General features: G+C 40.7%; 2 protein-coding genes and 3 non-coding genes across 9 annotated transcripts in view; 4 read left to right on the top strand and 1 right to left on the bottom strand.

Moving 5' to 3' along the window:
• Window positions 1-64: 64 nt before the first annotated feature.
• Window positions 65-15,368, bottom strand: fermt3b (FERM domain containing kindlin 3b). 3 transcript variants are annotated; one of them, XM_069171228.1, is made up of 15 exons: window positions 15,208-15,368; window positions 13,605-13,729; window positions 9,464-9,697; window positions 7,466-7,582; window positions 6,820-6,988; window positions 5,736-5,838; window positions 5,452-5,559; window positions 4,089-4,223; window positions 3,823-3,869; window positions 3,531-3,655; window positions 2,947-3,053; window positions 2,579-2,800; window positions 2,149-2,273; window positions 1,451-1,592; window positions 65-973 (listed from the first exon to the last, which is right to left on the bottom strand). In XM_069171228.1, exons 2-15 carry the CDS (start codon window positions 13,726-13,728, stop codon window positions 794-796), a joined length of 1,938 nt encoding a protein of 645 aa, XP_069027329.1. In that variant the 5' UTR covers window position 13,729; window positions 15,208-15,368; the 3' UTR covers window positions 65-793. The 3 variants fall into 3 exon arrangements, with proteins under 3 accessions (XP_069027329.1, XP_069027328.1, XP_069027330.1); XM_069171227.1 differs by having other exon boundaries at window positions 13,605-13,789; XM_069171229.1 differs by lacking the exons at window positions 9,464-9,697; window positions 13,605-13,729; window positions 15,208-15,368 and having other exon boundaries at window positions 7,482-7,563.
• On the top strand, window positions 8,047-8,118 carry trnaw-cca (transfer RNA tryptophan (anticodon CCA)). Its single transcript has one exon. It is a non-coding gene; the product is annotated as a tRNA-Trp (tRNA).
• Window positions 10,804-10,875, top strand: trnaw-cca (transfer RNA tryptophan (anticodon CCA)). The gene has a single exon. It is a non-coding gene; the product is annotated as a tRNA-Trp (tRNA).
• trnaw-cca (transfer RNA tryptophan (anticodon CCA)) lies at window positions 11,226-11,297 on the top strand. The gene has a single exon. It is a non-coding gene; the product is annotated as a tRNA-Trp (tRNA).
• A 934-nt stretch (window positions 15,369-16,302) lies between the features above and the next one.
• The window catches only part of macrod1 (mono-ADP ribosylhydrolase 1), a 114,885-nt gene continuing 108,153 nt past the window's right edge, over window positions 16,303-23,034 (top strand). The window contains exons 1-3 of one of the 3 annotated variants that reach the window (XM_069171306.1): window positions 16,303-16,982; window positions 17,810-17,908; window positions 19,216-19,323. In XM_069171306.1, coding sequence (XP_069027407.1) covers window positions 16,559-16,982; window positions 17,810-17,908; window positions 19,216-19,323 — 631 coding nt within the window. In that variant the 5' untranslated portion in view covers window positions 16,303-16,558. The remainder of the gene's footprint in view (window positions 16,983-17,809; window positions 17,909-19,215; window positions 19,324-23,034) is intronic. The other 2 variants (XM_069171305.1, XM_069171304.1) reach the window with 2 other exon arrangements.

The raw sequence follows: 23,034 nt of genomic DNA on the forward strand, positions 1-23,034 counted from the left end.
GTTAGTCATGTAACGTACGGGAAAGCAGAGGATGCAGACACTGTGGTTTTAACTGTAAGCCTTAACATACACAAACACACACAGCATGTGAAAGGGAGATAACAAAACAACAAGCAACAGGAATTACTGCCGTAAGGACAGAAGACAAGACAAAATAAAAAGTGATTTGCTCTATTTATTTTGGTTTGTTCATTCGTAAGTTTAAGTGGTTAACATTTCATATCGGCATTTTTATTATTCTTTGACTATTATAACGTCGCTGCTCTAAAGTGGTATTAAAATTTTATAATAAAAGTCTCAGTGATGATAAGTCTGCAGCTCTGAACAAAGCAGCTCTGATTACAATTCTTGTTAGAGTGAGAGAAAAAAAAGTCGCAGCTTGCTGATTCAGCCACTGATTTGACATTTCTGTGAGTTTGATTGTCGAGCTTGCTGATCCTTGAACAGGTGCCCAGCAGTGTGGCCCAGCAGCTGTCCATCCTGAAGGGAGGGGGAGTCAGCATGAGAGTCACGGGAGTCTTGAACTGTCTGAACATGTTAAGTCTGCCATCCACTGATGTAGCTTACAAATAACTGTGTGTGAGTGTGTATGAAGAACAAATGCTAGATCAGAACCTGGATGGACCATCAAGCTGGGTTGTAACACATGTACAGTGAAGAGAATATTTTATTTTGTTGTACTGTTTTTATCTTTTTGCGGCTGCCCGAATGAAACATTTAAATCCTGCTCCACGTGGGTTCTCCACTGGTGAGACACATCAGAGATCTGATGGGCTGTTTGCATGTTTCAGTCTCAGAGAGCTTCGTGGCCACCGGTCAGCTTGTAGAAGAGCTCCTCGTTAAGTGTGTCGCTTTTCTCACGACTGCGTGTCGACATGAAAATGTAGCCTCCGATGAACTCGTGAACGATTTTGCAATCAGCAGTCAGACAGCTAAAGGCAATGTTCACGTTCCCTTCAAACTCAATGGCCACCTGGACGAGTCAGAAACGCATGCAAAGGAGAGACAGAGCAAACAATTTGTTTAGGAAAAAAGCGATTCAAAATATTTGCCCTACAAACATACACAGAAATTACAATGTTAAGGTTATAGTAGCAGTTCCTTTAAAAGTTCTTCCCTATAAGAAAAATACCTGTCCTCATATTATTGGTAAGTGTCAATGAGATCACTTCCTGGACTCCCATTTTAGTCATTTTACACAGTCAGCATGGTTTTAGGAGATTTTAAATTCACGCTTGGTTTGTGGATCAGCCTTGAGACAAATTCACTTGTTTTGATTTGTGTTAAGTCATCACAAACAGCATTGAAACATGCTGCATCCCATGATACACAAACACAAAACACTCCAGCTTTTTGTGAGCTCAATTCAGCAACACGTCAGTGGACACAAACATTTCAAATCATGCAAACCGTTTTCCCCGACTGAAACCTGATATGGTACGAGTCTGACCTGTCGTATGTCCCAGTTGACGTTCCACTGCTTCATGTTGTTGTAGCGCCAGGTCTTGACCACATCACCCACCCCAAGGTCAATGCGGATCAGGCGGTTGGGGGCGATGCCCAGTACCTCGTCTTTTCGGATACCCTTGAACCTGTTGGGAAAAATATCTGTCAGCTTCCTCTATTTCAGAATCTTTCTTGGAAAAAAGTCAGTCCTACATGTTTACAGTATTATTACTACAGGAGCAGGGATCGGCTGTTTCTCACGTCACACAAAGTGTTTCAGAACGCTTCTACCTGTATTTATCAGAAAATTCAGAAATTAATTTGCAGAATTCTGTCTTGCCCCATAGATGACCTGAAGCTGGGGACTAGCACAGTTAAAATCTTTTGGCAGGAGCGTGTTTGAAAAAAAGAAAAAGAAAAGTCCTGCCTGGAATGTTAAAAATGTATTGTTTGGTTAGTTTTATTTTAGGCATTAACTAAAAGTTCTACACATATTTAGTTGCGTATCTCCTCAGTACCATCTCTGCTTTTGTAATGTGTTTGAAAGTTCATAAGTTTGATGAGACATTTGTGTCAACTAAGAGGAGGGCATAGGAGTAAATCTCAGGGCTTTATATTTCCTGAACTACACAGAACACTTTAATTCTTTCAGTGGCACAGAAGCAGTTCTCAAAAGACTTAAAATTCAACTTGAAACTTAACCTGACAACAACGTATGAGAGCCCAAAGTCAGGCAGTGCCTGCCAGATCTGCAGGAAGCGCATCACTCCTTCTGTCAGAGGGAGCTGAGCCACGTTCTGGTATGCGTCCAGGATGCGAGGTGTCAGCTGGAAGAGCAGGCACAGGGTAGGAGGTCAGATGTAATTCTATTTTTGCTACCTTGAGCACAAGGCTCAAGAGTTTGCTTGGAGAGAGTTTGAAGTTACACAACTGTTCAATTTGCTCATTTGCTCAAAATCACTGTAATAATGTCCAGAAAATGATTGAGGTAATTTCAGTTGGTAATTAAGGACATTGCTTACTGTCATACATATTGTATAGGATCAATAATTACTCTGCTGTAGTGTCTCCTTGAATATATGAGACATCATATCTGTTGTGAGTCTGTGTACAAATTCCACCTCCTCTGTACCTGTTTGGGTTTGTACTTCCTGTGGTAGCGTGGTGATACCAGACTGTGAGTGTTGATGCTGTCATCAGTGGCAGGTGCATTGCCGTGGGAACCGGAGTTGGTCTTTTGCATAGCTAGGAAGGAGCGGATGCTCTGGATCTCACTCTGGAAACTGCTGTCTGCGAGGCTCTTTCCTTTGGAGGCCAGTCGACATGCAGCCATCCACTGAGCATACTGCTGCTCCTGGAGGGTGAGATACAAACACACAGAGAAAACAGAGACAGAGAGACAGGTGGAACTGTGGTCAGAGTTGAGATGGTAAAACAAGATGTCGCACAGAGAGAGATATGTGTGTGTGTGTGTGTGTGTGTGTGTGTGTGTGGCCTCACGTTCTCACAGCGCAGATAGACCTCGTTCATGCCTTCAGGTGCTGGGATCAGAAGTCTGATTAGGAACTTCTGAGCTGCCACGTTAACGTCTGGCGCCACCTCACATCCTGTGTGCACGGACGAACATCAAAGCAACATTCAGAAGTGTAATTTGTCATTTATTGGTTAGCTGTAAAGAAGTATGTAAACAAAAGATAGATCACTGACAGGTTGAACACTGTTGGACCTCCATGACACCTTGACAACACGGCCTACACACATCAATTCATATTTCAAGCCATGTTTTTTTGTTTGTTTTTTTGAAGGTGAATTGGTTCATCTAGTACTGATCTTGGACTTCTCACAGACTGACGAAGGAAAACAGACTCTCACTTTTTACCATTCATGGAAAGCTCTGAGTCCGTGTGTGCTGAGGTTTCCTTGTAAGCATGACAGTATACTGTAAAATGGTAATTTCTAAGCAGTGAGGTGAAGCACATGAATGAAGAGGCTGGTACATACTTAAAGTTCTATTGATAACTGAGGGCATTATTGGTAACATAGCAGGGACATTATGATGAAAAACACAATAATAGATTATTTACCTTTGAGGTTAATCTGTTGAATGGGCTCTCCAATGCTGTCCTCTTTGCTCTTGAAGTAAGAGATGGAGGTATCTTGGAACTTGAACCAGTACTGCTTGTATCCCTTCAGAGTCAGCCTCTTGGGCCTAAAATGCACAATCACATTGTTCAGTTCCAGCAAATAGATTTTTCCAGGATTGTTACTGATTCACATGAGTTAGGAATTGGAAATATGACAAATATATATTTATCTTTTTCATGAAACTCATACTTAATTGCTCCTTTTGAATTCTGGTTAGAAAATAACTCTTACCGAAATAGCTTCAGATAGTCACTGAGTTCTGGTGCAGTCATATTTTCCTGGATGAAAGAAATTTTTTCAGTTGTTAAATTCACAATTCTGGTAAATTCTGTTTGTTCCTGATACATCCCCTGTGATGGTATGTTTAAAACTGTAGCATGTGCAAGAGTTCTTAAGATAGATCTTAAAATATGCAGTTGAGGTATTAACATGAGTTAATGTAAGTGTCTGCTACAGTTCTTTCAGCTCTGAGTGAAAGTAAATCCAGTATGTCTGACCAGCAAATCAGATGCAGAGCTGGTCTCTCCCTCCATCTTGACCTCCAGGGACTGCAGGGCAGACTCCAGGTCGTCCATGGCTGCGCTGGAGCTCATCATCTGGGGCTCCGACTGGGACACCTTACTGATGTGGTACTGATGTGTGAGTTTCAATAGAAGAGAGGAGAAGACAGACCTTTAACTATTTTCTGGATGTTTAAGGAGAGAACAACTCGCTTGCTACTTGCTACCTCATCTAAAGGACATATAGCTGACAGTTGGACATGTCTTGTATCATCTGTATACTGAAATCAATGTAAACTATGGCAATCCTTTGTAACTGTAAATTAGGAAGTGACCTATTTCTGACACACTCTGTGGTGCAATAGTAGTGCGCCAGACTCCACATCAGATTGTGTTCAAATCACATTGTTAGTTTCCATATTTGTTGAGCCCTGTGGCTGAAACTGAACTTGCACCAAGTACTCACTACATTGTACTGTACACTTAATAGGTGATAATTCAGTTAGCCTCTCTACATAGCATGTAAATTCACTTGTACTGTCTCTATGACACCAACACTATCATAATACCCAAAATTAAACTGAAAGGTGTCATATTGTGTTCTTGTGAAAAAAAAGTGGCTGCTGTTGTGTTCTTTAAAGTATAGGATCTGTGTGTTGTTACCCACTATTTACAATGCAGATTTTTGATAAGTGTTAGTAAGACCTGAGGCAATTACTAAGCCTGTTCACCCAGTCTCTGGGACTCTTGTGCAACGGTAGCATGTCTGACTTCAGATCAGAAGACTGAGTGTTCAAATCACATCAGGGTCAATAGTGACTGCAGGTTATTGACAATCCACTTTACTATCCTGAGTAATGACTGTACATCTCCATTTGTGTAGGAAAGACACAGTTGGAGCTGCATTGAAGTTTCATCAGACCACATGCAGAGGTGACCTGGGCTGCTTACACCCATGTTCATTTGTCAGTGTGAATGAGTCCTGTGCCATATTAAAGGACTGCTGACTCAGCTGATGTCCTCTGTGTAAGCAGAAGTATTTGCATAAAGTTAACTATTGGAACTTTTGGATATAAAATGTCACCATTTCATAATTTCTTTCCCATTATTTTATCCGTTTGTGTGAAATGTTGTCATAATTGAGCCTCTGGTCACGTCTGTACAGTACTGTACATACATTATGAGTATTCAAATTGTCGGTTGTTTCGTTTTTCTTCTTTTGACATTTGATACATTTGACCACATTTCTATTTAAATATAATTTGAGTTCCAGTAAATCTATTTGAGAGTTTCATTAGGGAAATAGCCTTGTCCAACACAGTAATACTCGTATTTCCCCATCAGCGGATTTATTTTCTACCTGCAGAGCTCCAAACAGCATCATCTCCTCCTCGGTGCAGTCGACGTCCTCTAGCAGGATGGCCCAGCGTGCCTGTTCATACAGCTGGGTCAGACGCACAACATCGTACTGCAGCACCAGGGAGCGAGAGGAATGAGAAGGATCAGTTCAGGGACAAGATGCAATGTACCGTATATCCAAAAGCATGTATACACAAACACGAGCGCACGCACGCATATACACACACACACACACACACACACACACACACACACACACACACACACACACACACACACACACACCTTGGGTTCTATGTCATAGAAGGCAAAATATTTAAAGCGAAGCCAGAGTCGGTCGTTTTCTTGGATGCCCTGCTGCATGAGACAACGGGATGAGTCCAACCACCTGAGAGAGGAACATGCAGAATATGTTTGTGTTTATGATTTTATATGTCACATAAACAAAGTCCATTACATATTTCTACTTATACTACAATTTCTCAGAGTTTATGTATAATTGTTCCAATATTAAGTAATAGACTAAATACCTGATCAAATTGGATTACTGCATCGAAAACAATGCGGAACAGATTGAGAAAAATGTATGACAAAATGCACAAAGAAACAAAAGCACAAAATGACAGTGACATATACCAATATCTGACATAAATGTATGCATTTACATAACACATTTTTTTGACGTATTTTTGTTAAAGACCACAGACTGTTTGGAGAGTGGTTTATTCTGTTTGAATTATAATTTTTCATGCCATATCTACACATTTTATTTTGCTTTTGCAACAGTGGCTGAAGCAGTTTAAGTTTTAAAGCAGCTTTAAACTTGAACTTGGAAAAAAAAAGGAAAAAGAAAATTTTTCTTGAGAGCATTTGAGTGCATTCCCTTTATCTCAAATGACATAACTTCAGTGTGCATTGCGGAGCCTAAAAGCCCTTCCAAAAGCCCCAGCTGTAATCCAATTAGCCTATAGTCAGTGGCAAGAGCATCTTTATCAACTAACAGACACATAAGATAAAGTATGTTTGAACTCCAGACCTCTCAGTTTCGAAGCAGCTGCCTTAAATAACTGAGATAGCTGAGTTCAGGACAGTCAAGTAAGAACAGAGAGTTGTGTTGAATCACCCAACGTTTATTTTGAAAACCCTGTATGCCTTGAGAAGTGATTACAACAGGGCCATTTTTTGTATTGTGGGATAGCAGCTCTACCTGACCACTGACCCTGAATGCCTCACAGCTAATCTGTCTACAAACTCACTTTCTGAAGAGCATAATTAGTTCAACAACCTGAACCTGCGAGAACTGTTATAATATAGCCAGCTTCTCACTGTTATGTTGTCATGTAGCATGTTAATACATGTGCAGGCATACCTGCCGTTGATGTGAGCCTTGTCCACCACGCTGGCTGGGCGGTACTGCTTGGCAATGACCTCCGGGGCGGGTGGAGGCTGTGTGACTGACAGCATCTTGTAGATGGCCTCCATCTGAGCTGAGTCAGCAAAGTGAGCCGGCATGCCGTTGTACAGACAAGGTCGGGACACTGAAAGGGAAGTGAGAGAATGATGGTTACAGTTAAATTTGCCAAAGAAATGATGTTGTTAATTCTGAGAAAATTTCTGACTCAGTTTGTGCAATAACCTGAAGCTGCTTGATCAAATATTTAGTACTTTAGACACGTGTGATTAATCTTATCACTGCAGCTCAGACCTCATCCTCTCGGAGACAAGATCGGGTATTATTTTAGAGATGATTGGTACTACACATAACACACTGATATACTATGAAAAACTGCGAGGACAATTTCCTGTATTAAACACACAGCAGTAAGACCAGGACTGCACTGTTTTAAAGTCAAAGGATGACAAATGAAGCTGGTACAGGGGATAAAATCTGTGACTAAATAAAAGGTTTCAAAGCCTCTTGAAATAGCTGCATTAAAACATAATGAAAATTTTAATATTTTTGCTTTACTTGTGCACGCCATGCCTGCAGTGTAAATAAAATGTGATGAGTGTACCCGAGGTAAGGGGCACCTCAGTCAGGTCGTAGATCTCCTCCGCCAAATCTTTATCTTTCTTCTTCTTCTTCTCCTCTACAGGCCGAAGGAGGGAGAGCTCCTCGGGGTGACGGATGCCTGCGGAGGAACCAGAGATACAATATCTATTATTTTTATGAAACAGAGTATGTTTCAGCTATAATACTGACATACTGATACTAAACACTGAAATAAAGACGCAGGGGGCCTGACCAGTCGTTCATGCTGAGACGACAACAGTACAGGACACATTATACATGTATATCTTGTGTGAAGTGATTGGGGAGCTTTGACCTTTGACTTCAAGTCAACTTTGTGTCACTGTGTTCACTTATTGGTAAGTAAATCTGCATGGAGTTGTTTGTCATTCCAAAGGACAATGCAAAGATATCAGCTAATAAATGAACTGACCGCCACATGCTTTATAACAAAAAAATGCCTATCAGTTCTTTCAAAATGGTGAAAAAGTAACCTTGTTAATTATACATTACTCTTGGCAACATGATTGATAAGCGTTGATAAGGGCTAAGCTGATCAGTGCACCTATTCCCATCTCTAGTAGAGACTCTGTGGCGTAACGGTAGCGCGTCTGACTCCAGATCAGAAGGTTGCGTGTTCAAATCACGTCAGGGTCAATTTGTTTACATCTTCAAGAGAAAAACTTTGTGTCGTCTGTGGTAACCTCCTCCTACAGTGATTGGTTTCTTGCCATCAGTTGAGGGCGCACCATGCACAAAGCATCTGTATACCAGAAACAAGCCACTCTTATGGAACGAAGGTAACCTATACACAGTTTTTTACAAAGCGCTGGATGCAAATGAACCACAGTCCTAAAACAGGTAGCAGCCAGCAGCTCTGAAAGGTAGATACACAGTAAAGTGTATGCACAGTCAATGCCTACATTGTAGTTGTGTATCAACACTAACATCCCAACCACACCCCAAGTTTGTCCTTCTTGTAATAAAACATTCTTGCATTTACTTTGATATAATTTAAGGATCTGTGATCACATTTGTGTCACTCTGTGGCGCAATTGTAGTGTATCTGACTCCAGATCAGAAGGCTGCATGTTTGACTCATGTAAGTGTCAATGTTGGTTCAATTATACATTGTGAGACTTCCGTCACAATGTGAATATTCTCAACATTTTGGTACCTCTTCCTCAAACAATGAATAGTTTAATATCCATATTAAAGATTCCTTGTGTAACGTTTTTACCTTTACTGTGCTATGGAGCTGCTGCATACTGTCAATCCACTGTGAACAGTAATAATACTAGAATAAATATAAAAAGAGATGAAAGCTCTTTGACTTCAAATAGCAGCTTCTCTTTCATTCTGCTCTCCAGGAGACGTGTTTCCTTTGTTTTCATTCACAAAGGGATGTAACTTTTTTCCTGTGTGTGTTCCTTCTCTTCATGTTTCAACGACGTGCTGCGATATAAGTTTAATGGAAATCTGAGTTTTCTTTATCTGTGTCTTTGCACGCTCTAAGCTACTTGTCTACAGACAGATTTCAGTATTTCCTTTCTGCCTGCTGCTTTTTTAAAACCTTTCCAGTCTGCTGTCACCTCCTGTGGATTTTTGGTGAGGAATTGAGACCAAGAGGTGCCAAAATTGGACTAAATGATAGCCCGAAGCAGATGGCGAATATCCTGTTTTCTGGTAGTAGTGTTTGAGTGTCGTTACAGCCTGTTATACTGCAACATATTAATGAAACACTTTTACACATCTCAATCACTAATTGGGTTGTAAGCAGCTATATTACAGTGTAAGTACTTACAATTAGCACAATGACTTAGGGGGATTGGTGAGAAAAGAACAGTTATTCTGCATGGAAAATATGGTGTCTATATTTCTTTAAAGAAAATCTTATACATGGTTTGATTTGTAAAATTTAGTCAATTCATCTTTTTTTAAAACACAAAATAAATAAATAAAAGATGGACGGAAAAGAGAAAGAAGGGAAAGAAAAACTTACTGAGCATTCTGCAGATGCCCATCACAGTCTGGAAGACAGAGCTGGAGAATGAGGCCCTCAGTCTCAGGGTAATGCCGTTGGGCAGACCCAGTTTCAGGGGCTTGTGTTGGGGCATAAAGAGTAGCCGGGCGTCGGCGTGGACGCCATATTTCTCCAGAGTCCACGCTGTCCGCAGCAGCCACCGTTGCTTCTGCTCCCACCACAGTGCATGGTCTGACCAGTCGCGCTTAATCTCTGCAAAGAAACAAAAAACAGAGATTGAATATCCATTCTTTTCAAGCAGTGGTGTGTTAATATTACAGTTGTCTTCTTTAATCACAGAACACTGTGAAACTGAATCAGTTTATCTTGAAAAACCAATGAAAATGTATTGACTCCTTGCACAGTTTATTTAAGTAAAAGCCGTGCAGTGAATTTTGTCTTTCAAAAGCAAGACATTTCCCCCCTGTAAAGCTCAAAAGTGGCTTCTGAATTGCTGGACCAGTACATTATTCCACTGGCCATGATAATATTGTGGGTGGTCATTTATTTATTCATGAACAAAGGACATTTCTGAGAACCTCAGAAAGAGTTGTTGATGGTCATCAGGCTGGAAAAGGTTACAGAACATCTCTAAAGAATTGAAATGAGAAGTGTTATGTTTGAAGGAAGGAAAACACTCCATTCCACCATAACAACTTCATCCCATCTGTGAAACATGGTGGTGGTGGCATCATTGTTTGGGCATGTTTGGCTGCATCTGGACCAGGATCATTAATGAAACAATGAATTTTGAATTAAACCAGAAAGTCCCAAAACAAAAAACAACAGGACATCTGTCAGTGAACTCCATCTCAAGAGAAAGTAGGCCTTGCAACAAAACAAACACGTGAAGAACACAAGTCGTTCTACCATTGAGTGGCTATTCATGCACTTTCTTTGTTCTTGACTCTGTGGCACAATGCTAGCGCTTCTGACTCTAGATCAGAAGGCTGCCCATTCAAGTCACGTCAGAGTCACTATGGTTTTTCTCCATGACAGATCTCAGTATGTTGGGCTTCGTGGTGCAAAATTGGAATTCTACAAAGTATACAGTACGTAACACACTGAATGTAAGCTGATGAATGAGCCAAATCTCAAATCATCTATTTTACAGATAGAAACCCTTGCGGCATATTTCTGACCTCACCATACTCCAAAAAATATTTCCAAAGTGTCAAGATGTCGCTCTCCTCTAAAAAAGTGGCCATATTTTGGTTATTTAAAGGTTATATAGGGTCTTTGTGTCAATTGACAATTTAGCTGTGATAAACTTTGGTAAGACCTGAACAAATTGATGGGTCTATTTGACTTTTAAAAGGGACTCTGTGGCGCAATGGTAGCGCGTCTGACTCCAGATCAGAAGGCTGCATGTTCAAATCATGTCAGGGTCAGTTTGTTTCTTTCTCCATTATAATTGCTACTAAGTCTAGAGGATGTGTTGCAATAGATTTAAGCAACAAACTCAGTTACTCCACCAGATACTGTTCAAAGTATACACTATACAGTACAACATACTGTATATAGTAGGTGAGTGGCCTGTGGTTGAGGTGGCTTTATGCGAATGCAGGTCTTAACTACGGACAACAAACACTGTTGCTATTAACAGAAATTTGAATACACATAGATATTGTGATAAAACTGTTTTTTTTTTCAAGTTGAAACTGCATATTTCAGTGACCTTTGTTTGAGCAGGCCAAGGCAAACGTCTGGGTGTAGCTTTTTGTATAATGAGTTTCTGCATGACTCTGTGGCGCAATGGTAGGGCGTCTGACTCCAGATCAGAAGGCTGCGTGTTCAAATCACGTCAGGGTCAATGTTCCTCCTCTTAGGATCTCACTATATTGAGATATGTGGTGCTCAGTACGAAGTGGACAGTCTATTGGTTGAGTACTGTAACTTTATAAAGTGTGCATATAGTTGATGATAATACAATTATCTCCAGATAAATACAATTGCTCTCTTATGACACCAGGATTAACAAAATATCCAGGTGTCAAGGCAGTTGTGTTTTTGTTCAAAATAAAAAGTAGCCACAGTTGTGTTCTTTGAGGTGTAGGCTCTGCGTGTTGTTATCTACTGTCAAGAATTAAGATTCTTGACAAGTGTTGGTAAGACCTGAGGCAGTTACCCTGCCTGTTGGACCTGGGTATGTGACTATATGGCGCAATGGCAGCGACTCTGTATTATTACTACTTGACAATATCTATTGAGATTTTAAAACCTTTGCTTAATTATTTTTAAAATGACGTAGCAAGGTACAATGCATATTACACAAATTTTTAAATAGCGTAATTGATCTTAGAATGCATGCATTTTGACAAGTATTCACAATATTGCTATTCATTTACTTATGTATTCATTACTTCATATGATTTGGATGCAGTGCAGAATGAAAGTTTTCTTATCCCAGTCAAGAAGCACTACCAACTTCAACATCACCACGGGTGATTCTGGCCACTGCCGTGCCAGCATACAGACTGCATCATTGCTACATTAAAATCCTACCTTTTAAGAGGGCATAAACAGTGGAATGGAGAACAAACATGCATCATTGTTTCTTTACATGCGAACTGTTTTGCATGTTTCTAAAAGTGCAACTCCGGAAGTGAATTTAGTAGTATTGTGTCATTCATTATTTCTGACTTGATTTTTGGACCAGGTTAATTGGTTTTGCATATTTATTATTCCAGACGACTGCTGTGCCTGGCTACAAAAAGTCTACAGCTCTACGAGGTCTGCCTGTATTTTTGACAGAGAGGTCTGGCAATGTTTCTGAAGACATGCCTGGTAAGATCACTTCTGTTCATTCAATTAAATTGATACACTGAGCAAGAAAACACTTGAACTGCAGACAAGATGTGCAAAGTTTTGAACATTTTGCTTAAATATCAATAACTGATTGTTAGAAATGTGTGAAAGACTAAAAGCTATTTTCATGAGGGAAAAGTGGATCAGACTTCGTTGTAATTGTTAAACATGTCTGAAGCATTTAATGTAAAGTAATGTCTGTCCTCCAATGTCTCAAAGTTGTACAGATGCTAAGCTGGAAAAGACATCCATAAATAGTGTTGCACCAACTTTATCAGTCCAGCAAACCTTAGAATATGTATCACTACCACTCAAATGAACACATCAGCAGGGGAGTGTCACAGAGTTTTACTTTTGTCAAAGCATGTGTAATTAGTCCTTCTTGTCCTGAATGTTAGCAGCGTTTGAAGCACCATTTGTTCTCCTGTCTGACGCACTCAGCTTATCACAACCAGGTACTGCAGTGCTCGTTGTATTTTTTACAATGACAATAAACTAGCTTATGTCCTTACTAGAATACAGTTTCTGATCACTTGGCATTTGAATTATAAGTTAATGTATTTTTACTTGATTAAAGTATCACTGGCAAAACATTTCCTGGCTGAAGATACGTTTTGACTTGAATTATATTGTTCCAGAATTGAAAGAAAAACGCTTATAAAGGGAAACAACGTATATAATAGTCTGTGTATGCTTGTTTCCTGTAGGATACAGACCTGGAGGACGTGTGTCAAGGGAGCTGAACTTGGAATATTCTACAGTTGGTGAAGCTGACGATGGGATGGTCTGCTAAAGTTCAAGTAAGAGAAACATTGCCCATGTTTTGAGGATTGTCCTGGACGATGTACAGGACTTTGCCCTTCTGTTTTAACACATCGACGTGCCTAACCCAGACTATCTGAAAGACTGGAGGTACATATTTTCAGTGATTCTAAATGTCTTCATGAATCTTCGTACCTAGTGCTCAGCCAGGGTTCAAGGCTTGAAAAACATTTTGCTCAAATAGCCTGCCACGTTATGTTGTGCCACAAATGGAATTTTTTCGAGCCTGAGTATTTACATTGCTGAACTTTAGTGGGTGACATTGAATTAAAAATGTTGGAAATAGAGATGTATATATTCGCCAAGTCATGATACACCGTGCACTGATTAATGCTTTAAATTATAATGAGTCATGAATTAATTATTCACATTTTGTAATGTTATTAAAAATGAACCGTACATTTTACGTCCCCTTGCAAATTATGCAACTATTTTTAGTTTGCAGTGAGACTGAGAAAGCGAAGAGATGAAGACAAGCGGAATGACCCACGTGTTTTTTCCACCAGCTTGACGATAACCCCTCCGACATGCAGTTCAGAGGTCACGCTGATGGTGACAGGTGGGGCATCGGGCCCCAGGTCCTCCACTGTGACTGACAGGTCCCACGCCGCCATGCTGAGGAAGGAAGGAAGGAAGGAAGGAAGAGAGAGTGAGAGAGAAATGCAGGAGACAAGTCTGACAGAGTAGTGTCGACAGATACCAGAAAAGGAGAAGAAAGCAGGAGAGACAAACACGGAGAGAGTGGGACAGTGAAGGGAAGGATGGCTTTAGTAACAATGATAACAAAGACAAATGAAAGACTGCACAGCAACTTAACTGTAATGTGTGACAAATGGCTTTTTTGTGTCTTTGTTTTTGTGGAAATATGAGACAAGTCAAACAAAGAGATAAAGAGGATGAACATGACTTGTTGTTAATCACTCTAGTGGAATTTTTCCTTTCCCCACCACATTGATTCAACTGAACTCCAGCTCCTCAGGTTTGACATGAAGTGTTCAGATGTATCACATGACACGTTTAAATTATTATTTTAGAGGACGACATAGTTTGTGTCACAAATGAAAAGTTATACACTTGGATTTACAAATAAATAATAAAAAAATACTTTTCAAAACTCTCTAAAACAAGATAATCACATCTCAGAACAACATTACTACCTAAAATATAACAACATATTGTAGTTTTTTGCATTCGTTTCAGGAGTGCATATAAAGGATGAAGATATGTATTTATAATTCATTTTCAAGAAGGAAAAATCTGCTGTGAAAAGTTGAATTACAGATGCTGTAACTTTTCAAAAAACTTTAATTTCAAAAATGAGTAACATCATTTTATAGTTTTGGTAATACAATATCTGCTTCAGTTATTTAGGACATTTAAAATGTTAAATGAGACAAATAGGGAAATAAATAACCTGTCAATCACACTTCAGCCGATAAACTCTGAGAATACAAAACTTTAACCCATGGATCAATATCACATGATAATGAGTAACATGACATATTCAGTTTGATGAACACTTCCTGTTTCTGACTTGACAATCACCATGGATGCACATTTCCGCTTTCTGACCCGCCTGAGGCGAGATGTTCAACCCCCGTGCCTCTGTCAGATGTCTGAAGTAGTTTCTCAGGTTTTCTGTGAGAATGTGCAGCAGTTTCCCTGCTTGTGGTCTGTGGAGCTGTATCTGTGCTGCTTGTGAAACCCATACAGACCCATCCAGCATGTGTATAGTAGTGTAAGCCTGTCTTAAAGGTATTACATCTAAAGATTAAAATGTGTGTCTTTGTCACGTGTTTATATTTTCAAAGAATAAAACAGACAGTTCTTGACAATGCTAGGCTGGCATGCCTGCACCCGTCAGCTACTCTTTTGGAGGCCTAACCTTCCTTTTATCTATATATTTTTTTGACCTGAGACTAGTTCATTCCTTTACATAACATTTTATAAAGTGATGTGACCTAATGAATGACCCCACATCTGTACATTTAATAGAGAAGCCTCATGCACACATGCCCTGCTCTCACCTTCTCTCTGTCCTCATGCTTTCAGTCATTCTGTCATACACAGACACACAGTTTAAAGATAAATACCGTCAGTCTCCTCTGTCCACAGTTTTGAGAATTGGAAACTGTAGGAATCCCGTGCCTCTATCAGATCTCTGAAGTAGTTTTGCAGGTTTTCTGTAAGACTGTGCTGCAGTTTCCCCTCTGTTGGCTGCGGTCTGTGGAGCTGTATCGGTGCTGCTTGTGTCACCCCTGTCAAAAGAGGCTTGTTCCTTTTTTTTTTGTCAGTTTCCGCCAGGCGGAAATGTGAAAAGGGCTCATGGTTTGACTGAAAGGTTGTGTGAGTGAGACATCTTAGGTTATGTGTGTGTGTGTGTATGTAATATTTAAAATGGGCAGAAAACAAACATGGCCACTCCCTTTGGTTTTATCATTCCATTTCATGAGAATTGCAAGCACACATATAATTAATTGATTAATGGTCATATACCATGTGTTGTAAGATCAGCAAGACAAGCAATGAGTAATTTTAGGGTAGGCTAACTAAACTTTGGAAGCAGCTTTTGTTACTTTTGTTGAAATGTCAGATGCAAAATAAATGACATCGGTTTTAATGCTCAATTACTAATAATAATTTGGTTCATTTAAAACAAATGGTACAAATTAATGTGTTCATTCATTTAATTTGGGGAAAATCCCTTTAAATAATAATCTAGCCTTCCTTGAACCACAAATACCACCAACTTTTTTTGGCTTTCAGTGGTTTGATCAGCTGGGGGGCGACAAAAAAAAAAAAAAAAAAAGCAAATATTGGGGACGATAGAATAATGTCTCCTTCAGGGCCAAGCAGCTTTTTGGATAATCAGTTATTTTTCCATACCCGATGTCCAGCTCATTGCAGATTTAGTGTTTAGATTTACTTTGTAATGGGAGAGTTCTGTGTTCCAAGACCCACCTTTAACTTTAAAACACCCACTTTTTACGACTACTATATTTTTTAGTTTGTCTGATGTGTGCCCTCGTCTTAATCGCAATATTTCCGATAGTCATGAAGGAGGCGTGGATTTGCTGTCGTTGGCTTCGGCTCTCGCATGTCACCCGAGTCGGGGTTTGCGCTCGGGTTGAAATTGAAACTAGGGCAGGGTGTCTCGTACAATGTCGTGGTATACTCCTTTCCCTTGTAACAGTATTAACTGTTTAATACCGGTACTGGACATCACATTATGCTTGACACTTTATACGGTTAGACATTTAGCTATAAATCGGCTGGCACCCCTCTTCAATGGTACATCCCACGCGTTAACTTCCTTAACAAAAATGGCACACGAGGAGTGACAGTGAGGAGTGTGTTCATATCGAAAACGAAACCCAAAGGCTGTGTTGTCGGCATTGACCTGTAAAAAGCTGTAATAGCACGACCCGTTAGCGTCACTCAGGCATGGCACTGCAAATTTCAGCTCGAGTTTCACACATGAGAGCCTTCCCGTGCGCCGCCGGCCCTCTGTCCCGGTTCCGTGCCGATTTCCAAAGAGCCGGTGTCAAGTTTAAACACATTTTAACTCCTGGGAGCCCCAAGCCAGGCAGGGAGCCAGCAACAAGTCCTCTCCGCAGCCATATTAACGCTGTTCCCCGGGCTGACGAGTTCTCGACAACAACTGCAGCAGCCCTCTGGAAGTCCAGCCGGGGGAACGGTTCCTCCTCACCCCGGGGAAGGAGAGGCTGGGTGGGCACTTTAGCCCTCGGTGCCGCCCTCGGAGTGAGCATAGCCGCGGTGGTCCAGTCTCTCCACACCGGAACCAGCAGCGCCATGGCCCTCAAAGTTAACCTGAACTCCGCTGAGGGGGACTGGAGGGAGACCAAGGGTGAGAGTGTTCAGCCAAGAAGATAAAAAAACCAAAACAATAATAATAATTTTACAACACCTAACCTGCAGCAAGTTGCTTTTTGAACATGTGCTGTCACGTGACCACAACACCTGCGCAGGCTCCTGCAGAAGTGCAGCATGCACAAGAATATAACAAGCCACTGCATACTTTTAAAATTGCTGAAAACAAGCTACCTGAACATGCAAAATTACATGTTTTATTTTGTCCTTGTAATTTCAGGGTAGCTGTAGTTCACTAAACTATGAACCACACATAAAACACACAATTGAAGTCAGAACAAGAGTGTTATAAATACATTTGGGACCCAGCTAACATCATTTAGAATAATTGTCAAGTAATTGCTTAATTATCCTATAAATAGTCCAAAATATTGAATAATAAGAGTCATGCAATAAATAGACATAATCAATCAACTAAGTGATATTGACTTTAAACAGCAACCATGACGTATGTACTGTGATATTATACATAAGCTTGTGAACATTTTCAGTATTTTGCTGTCTTCACACAAAGTAAATCTGCAATGGAACAAATGCAAGCACAAAGACTAAGAATCAATCAGTTTCATGTTACATTATTCTCTTTAGTTCACTACAAACTGCTGGTTTCTTTGTGAAGTTTAGAGTTCCTACAGACACCTATTGTGTCTGAGCTGATTTGTTTTGCTTCATCAAACTTTACTTCAGTCAGGCATGCCAAAATGACCATGTTTCTCTGGTTCTTAACATAAATGAATATGTATCAGAAAGTTTATTTTAAATCTTGTTGACAGATTCTTTACTGCCTGTTCTCTTCTGTCTCAGACTTCTTGCTGTCTCTATCTGTGAAGGACAGGCGTTGCTACTACAGGACTTCTGGCTCCGTGCCGCTGGATGACATCCCAGCGTGGACTCCCACGGCAGGTCAGACACCCGACATCAGTCACAGTCACCGTCCAGTTCATTTAGGGTCGGGTGGTGGCGGTTTCGACATGAACACATTCACTCGTGTTATTTTTGAGCCGATTACATCAAATAACTTTTATAAAATTGCGGGTCTAGCGCATTTCCAAATTATGAAAAATAATTGAGGCACTTTGTATGCGAAGTATAAGACTTTTATACATAATATAAATAAAGAAATAGATTGAGCAAACACAAAGTGAAAGATTAGCCCACTGATATTAGATGTCGTATAATGTTATCAGAAGTTAATCTTCCATTATCACATATCAGAAGTGAAGAAAAAAAAATACATTGGTTAAAGCAAATTTCCTTCAACTATCATTGTTTTATTTCCTGTCTTCTAACATGTATGGAAGCCCTTTCCCTTTAATGCGACAGGGAAATGTAAGCATCCATTAACATTGTAGGTGTTTTACACTTTTTTTTACACTGAGGGCTTAGGTACTCAATTTATCAAATTTTTGTTGCGTAATGCTAATTTAATAGTGTATTGTTGAAATGCTGTAGCAGCTAAATCGATTACTCCAATTGAGATGTTTTACCAAGCGCGCGACCTGGCTGATGAACTTTATTTCTTTTATATTACAAGAACCAGCTGCTGTGTGCTGTGTTAACACCTGACAACAACAGTGACCTTCCTACCTTTATATACTTGAGCTCTTTATATTAGTATAATGAGACTTAATGTACACACAGTGAATAACAGTTAAATTCTGCTTAATCCAGCAAGGTATTTGGCTCCTACATATGCTAGGGAACAGTTAGGTTGGCTCCATCTAAAACACATAGTTAAGCATTTACTGGAATTAATAGTGAAATAATGAGGTAGTTTTTGCAGTCAGGATCAGAAATAATACAGTTGAACAGAATTTTCTTGAAAAAGTAATAAAATAACATCATTGGAGCTTACCTTTTGTCTAATTCCTCTTTAAAACTGCAAACAAAGGTACCTAGATAAGAAGTTTTACGCATCAGCTTTCTAACTGAATGCCTGAATCGGATGTTGAAATCAGAATAGACCAGGGTATAGCAGCAATTACACTGTTAGTGTGGCTAAATGTGGCCATATGACTACCTGACGTCTTTTGTGTAGCACCGCAGACCCAAACAGAGTAAGCCATAAAAACACACTTTTATCCTTAAACCTTTAGATACCTCAAATTTGTATTATTCAGACAAACTGTTGAGACACATTCCTTGTGCATATTTACCAGGTAAATAAAACTGTTCCTGTGAGTGAACATGTACGTGTGTCTCATCATCAGGTGGGTCTGAGCCAAGTCGTTACCTGAGGAATGAAAAGTTAGACCAGAAGATTTCCCTCTACAGCGGTGACATCACCAAGCTGGAGATAGACGCCATCGTCAATGCAGGTATGTGTGTGTGTGTGTGTGTGTGTGTGTGTGTGTGTGTGTGTGTGTGTGTTTTCAGTTGGGTCTGTGTTGGATTTCAGTCATCCAAACATGCTCACCAATTATCTGCTTTTAACATGATAAAATGTAATGCAAAATTAGTTAAAACTATATTATATTTTATTGTTTGATTTCAACTGTTTGCAACAAAAGTGCTCGGTGGACGAAAAAAAGGAACACATGCACAAGAACAACATGAAAAGGAGCCAACCAGTGGGAAACATTAGGAAGGATTATGCGTTGAAAAGCTTGCTGCTAAACTGCTGCATCCAGTCGGTTTGTTCATTGATGTACGTGTAGATACATTTGGCACAAAACACCTGTGAGGGAGGTTCGTGCTGTGATTATAGGTATTGTTTCTCAGTGTGTGGGAGGGGCAGCTACACGGTTTCATATGGTTCCCGACATACTGCGAGGCTTCCTTTAAACGAGTGCACATACGGTACAAAAGAATGAAAGAACAACAGAACGCCTGAGAATCAGAAGAATTGCTGAGTAGCTCCCTGGAAACGTCAGAAGTAGGCAAAGAAACACAAAAGCTACAGAGCTGGCATTTATGTGAAAGCAACTGCGGAGAGATTGCTTTGAAATAACCAGGGTGAAATAACCAGAGTTAAACTGATATTTAAAATCCCACCCACTCCTTCATTTAAATCTGCTGCTATAGAAGACAGCTAATCATTGTTTTATTTAGGGACCACATCAGGTGTAATTTATGCCACTAAAAAGGCACAAAATAAATTGTCTTGTTTGGGGTTCTCGCACACTAAATGCATCGTTTGTTTATGTCCTGTTTTTGTTGTATCCTCCTAGCCATTTGGTTGGGGAACACCACATCTGTTAACATCTGTTATCTGTTACATTTGTTGCATCCACTGGCTAGTGCTGCAGCTAAGGATTGTTTTCATTATCGGTAACCCATTGATGATTTTTTTCAGTTCTTCCATTTATCATTTAATTTACCAAGTGCTAAAACAGTGAAAAATGTCCATGACGACCCAAGTGACACCTGCAAATGTCTTTTATATCTTCAGTTTGACATGAGTGTGTCTCAATGTCTGCTTGTTAAACGACTGTAATGATAAATCTAAGATCAAAATAGTTGCTAATTTTTTTCTGTCAAATATTTATGTGATGGTGTCATTTTATTGGGTCCTCTTTCCTATTTTCTTATTTCTGAACCACTTTTTCATCAGCCATGCTAGAAAAGTGAAGATATACTCTAATAAAATACAAATAAAAGAAACGTTTCCCCCAGAAAATAAGAAATCTTGCAGAGAAATAGAGAATGAATTTGTACCAGTGTCAATAAAACCACATTCGTCAGGAGTACGCACGAGGGGAACACTTTTATGAATGCCGAGATGTTATTATTTTGGGCTTTCAGTGGACAAACCAGTTTTTCAGTTACATAAAACAATAAACAAACTGTAATATCAACCATCATAACAGTAGAGACAAACCTAGAGGAGGCTCATAACAGCAGCAACATGCTGTATTAACCTTATCGTGATATATTTTTAATTCTCCTCTTTCTAAACCGTGTTTTCGGAGACTGAAATCTCGGCTGATTTCGTTTCATCAGTTGTTGTTTTCAGGCTCCTACATGTAGGGTCAGAGTCTTTCAAGTGACCATTAGATGGAGCCAGAAGCCAGTTCATTCATTCACGACCTTTTCCCACAGGGATGTTTGGGCATTTGGGGGAAATTTAATCGGTGTCTTGGCACAGGCGCTGCATCGGGGGCGAGGGAGGCAGGCCAGCACGCCTAAATGATGCTCGATGATGAGGCTTTAGCAGAAAATGATAGATTTCCATTGGCAGCTGACTGTCAGCAGGTGCACACTGTGCCAGCATCCAGTGAATATGTTGATCGTTGACTCATTCACAGTGCTTCTGCTTGCGTTTGTGTACGAGCTTGCAAAGCATTTATGCACGCATCTGCCTCTAAATGTTTAAGTAATTATGCGTGTATTTACACTAGATAACTGTCCGTGTGTACGGAGAGGCGACTTTTGTGTTCGAGTGTGTGTTTTTACAAGAGCTTTTACAGAGTTGCGGGATGCAAAGTAGCATGGAATTAACAAGAGGAAACAGCTAGTAAAGTGTCATTTAGCAGAGAGGACGAGGCAAGGTGAGGGAGGGAGGCTGAAGAACTCAACAGCGCCCGAGGAAACATGACTGAGAGACAGAGCATGAGAGAGAGTCAGCACACCGACTGACAAAAAGCTAGAGTCTGGAGGAGGGAAAAGGAAAAGATAAAAGAGAGGCAGGGAGAGGACACGGTCTCGTATTTAAATCTTGGACTGCATTGCCATGGCAACAAGCAGGTACAGGGTACCCTCGAAGGAGCTTTGGGCAGCGTAGTCCGATCATCCTTTTCTGCTCGACTGATTGGCTGGCCAGCCGACTGGCTCTGTGGTCATTTTGTTGACTAAGCGGCTGACCTTTTCACTCAGTGACTAACTGATTGACTAAGAGGCTTTGAGTGATGTCAGCCACACTTAAAGAGATATGACATTAAAATAAAGGAGAGCAGAGTGCAGACATGGAGACGGTTAGTTTTACTCATATAGAAAAACCACAAACTTCTCCTGTTGCTGAATGAACAGAAATGCTTCCAGCGTCAGAAAGCAGCCACACCAGCGCCTGTAGTTTTTGACATGTGGAGGGGAGTGTTGTGGATTCTCTCTGGCTGCTCTGAAAGGCCTTAAAGCATCATTTAGCCCCTAAGGCAGCGAACATTCAATTGAAGCCAACTGTGGCCAATTATATGCTGTACTGGCAGACTGGTAGGTAGGATGGGAGGGGGGCTTCCAGCCTTGCTTGTGGTGAGCAATTGATTACAGACACTCAGAAACACACACACACACACACACACACACACACACACACACACACACACACACACACACACACACACACACACACACGTACGCATACAGAGAAGCTCACACTTGTATGCGTGGATGCATACAGATGCAGACAGAAGGGCACCAAAGACTCATGAATTAACAGGTGGAAACTCCTTCTCTCCTTCTCTCCTTCTCTCCCTCCCTCCTTCCCTCCCTTCCTTTCTTCCTTTCTTCCTTCTCTCCTTTCCTCAGTCAGCACTTATTGATCAGGTGAGCAGGGCGTTACAAGGAGGCTTGGCGAGCGCTGTTTGTCGTTTGTGTCTCTCTCAATAAAGATTGGATTTACAGTAACTCTCCACTCCTCCTCCTCCTCCTCCTCCTCCTCCTCCTCCTCCTCCTCCGTCTTCTTCCTCCTCCTCCTCCTCCTCCCCCCCGCTCCCCCCCCATCCTTCCATACTTTTACAGCCCCTGGCTCCTGCCCACTCCTATAAAACACTACAAACATAAAAACCCACAAGCACTTAAGAGCTGTCCTGGTGAGGAGGTGGTGTGTGTGTGTGTGTGTGTGTGTGTGTGTGTGTGTGTGTGTGTGTGTGTGTGTGTGTGTGTGTGTGTGTGGTGGTGGTGGGGGGGGGGGGCACATGTGGGGAGGAGACGGTGGGCAGAAACATCCTCCTCTTTACACCCCTCAATCACTCCGTCTGGAGAAGCAGAGGGAGATGGAGGGGAGGATATATTGTCTCTGATGGGCTAGCTGATTAAGATGGATTGCACAATGAAATGTCTTCGGAGTGATGAGTTCTTGGAGTGTATATGCG

Source organism: Embiotoca jacksoni, unplaced genomic scaffold (assembly GCF_022577435.1).
Source record: "Embiotoca jacksoni isolate LCO1_2020_lvr unplaced genomic scaffold, fEmbJac1.0.p SCAF_5, whole genome shotgun sequence".
In the NCBI taxonomy this organism is placed as follows: Eukaryota; Metazoa; Chordata; class Actinopteri; family Embiotocidae; genus Embiotoca; species Embiotoca jacksoni.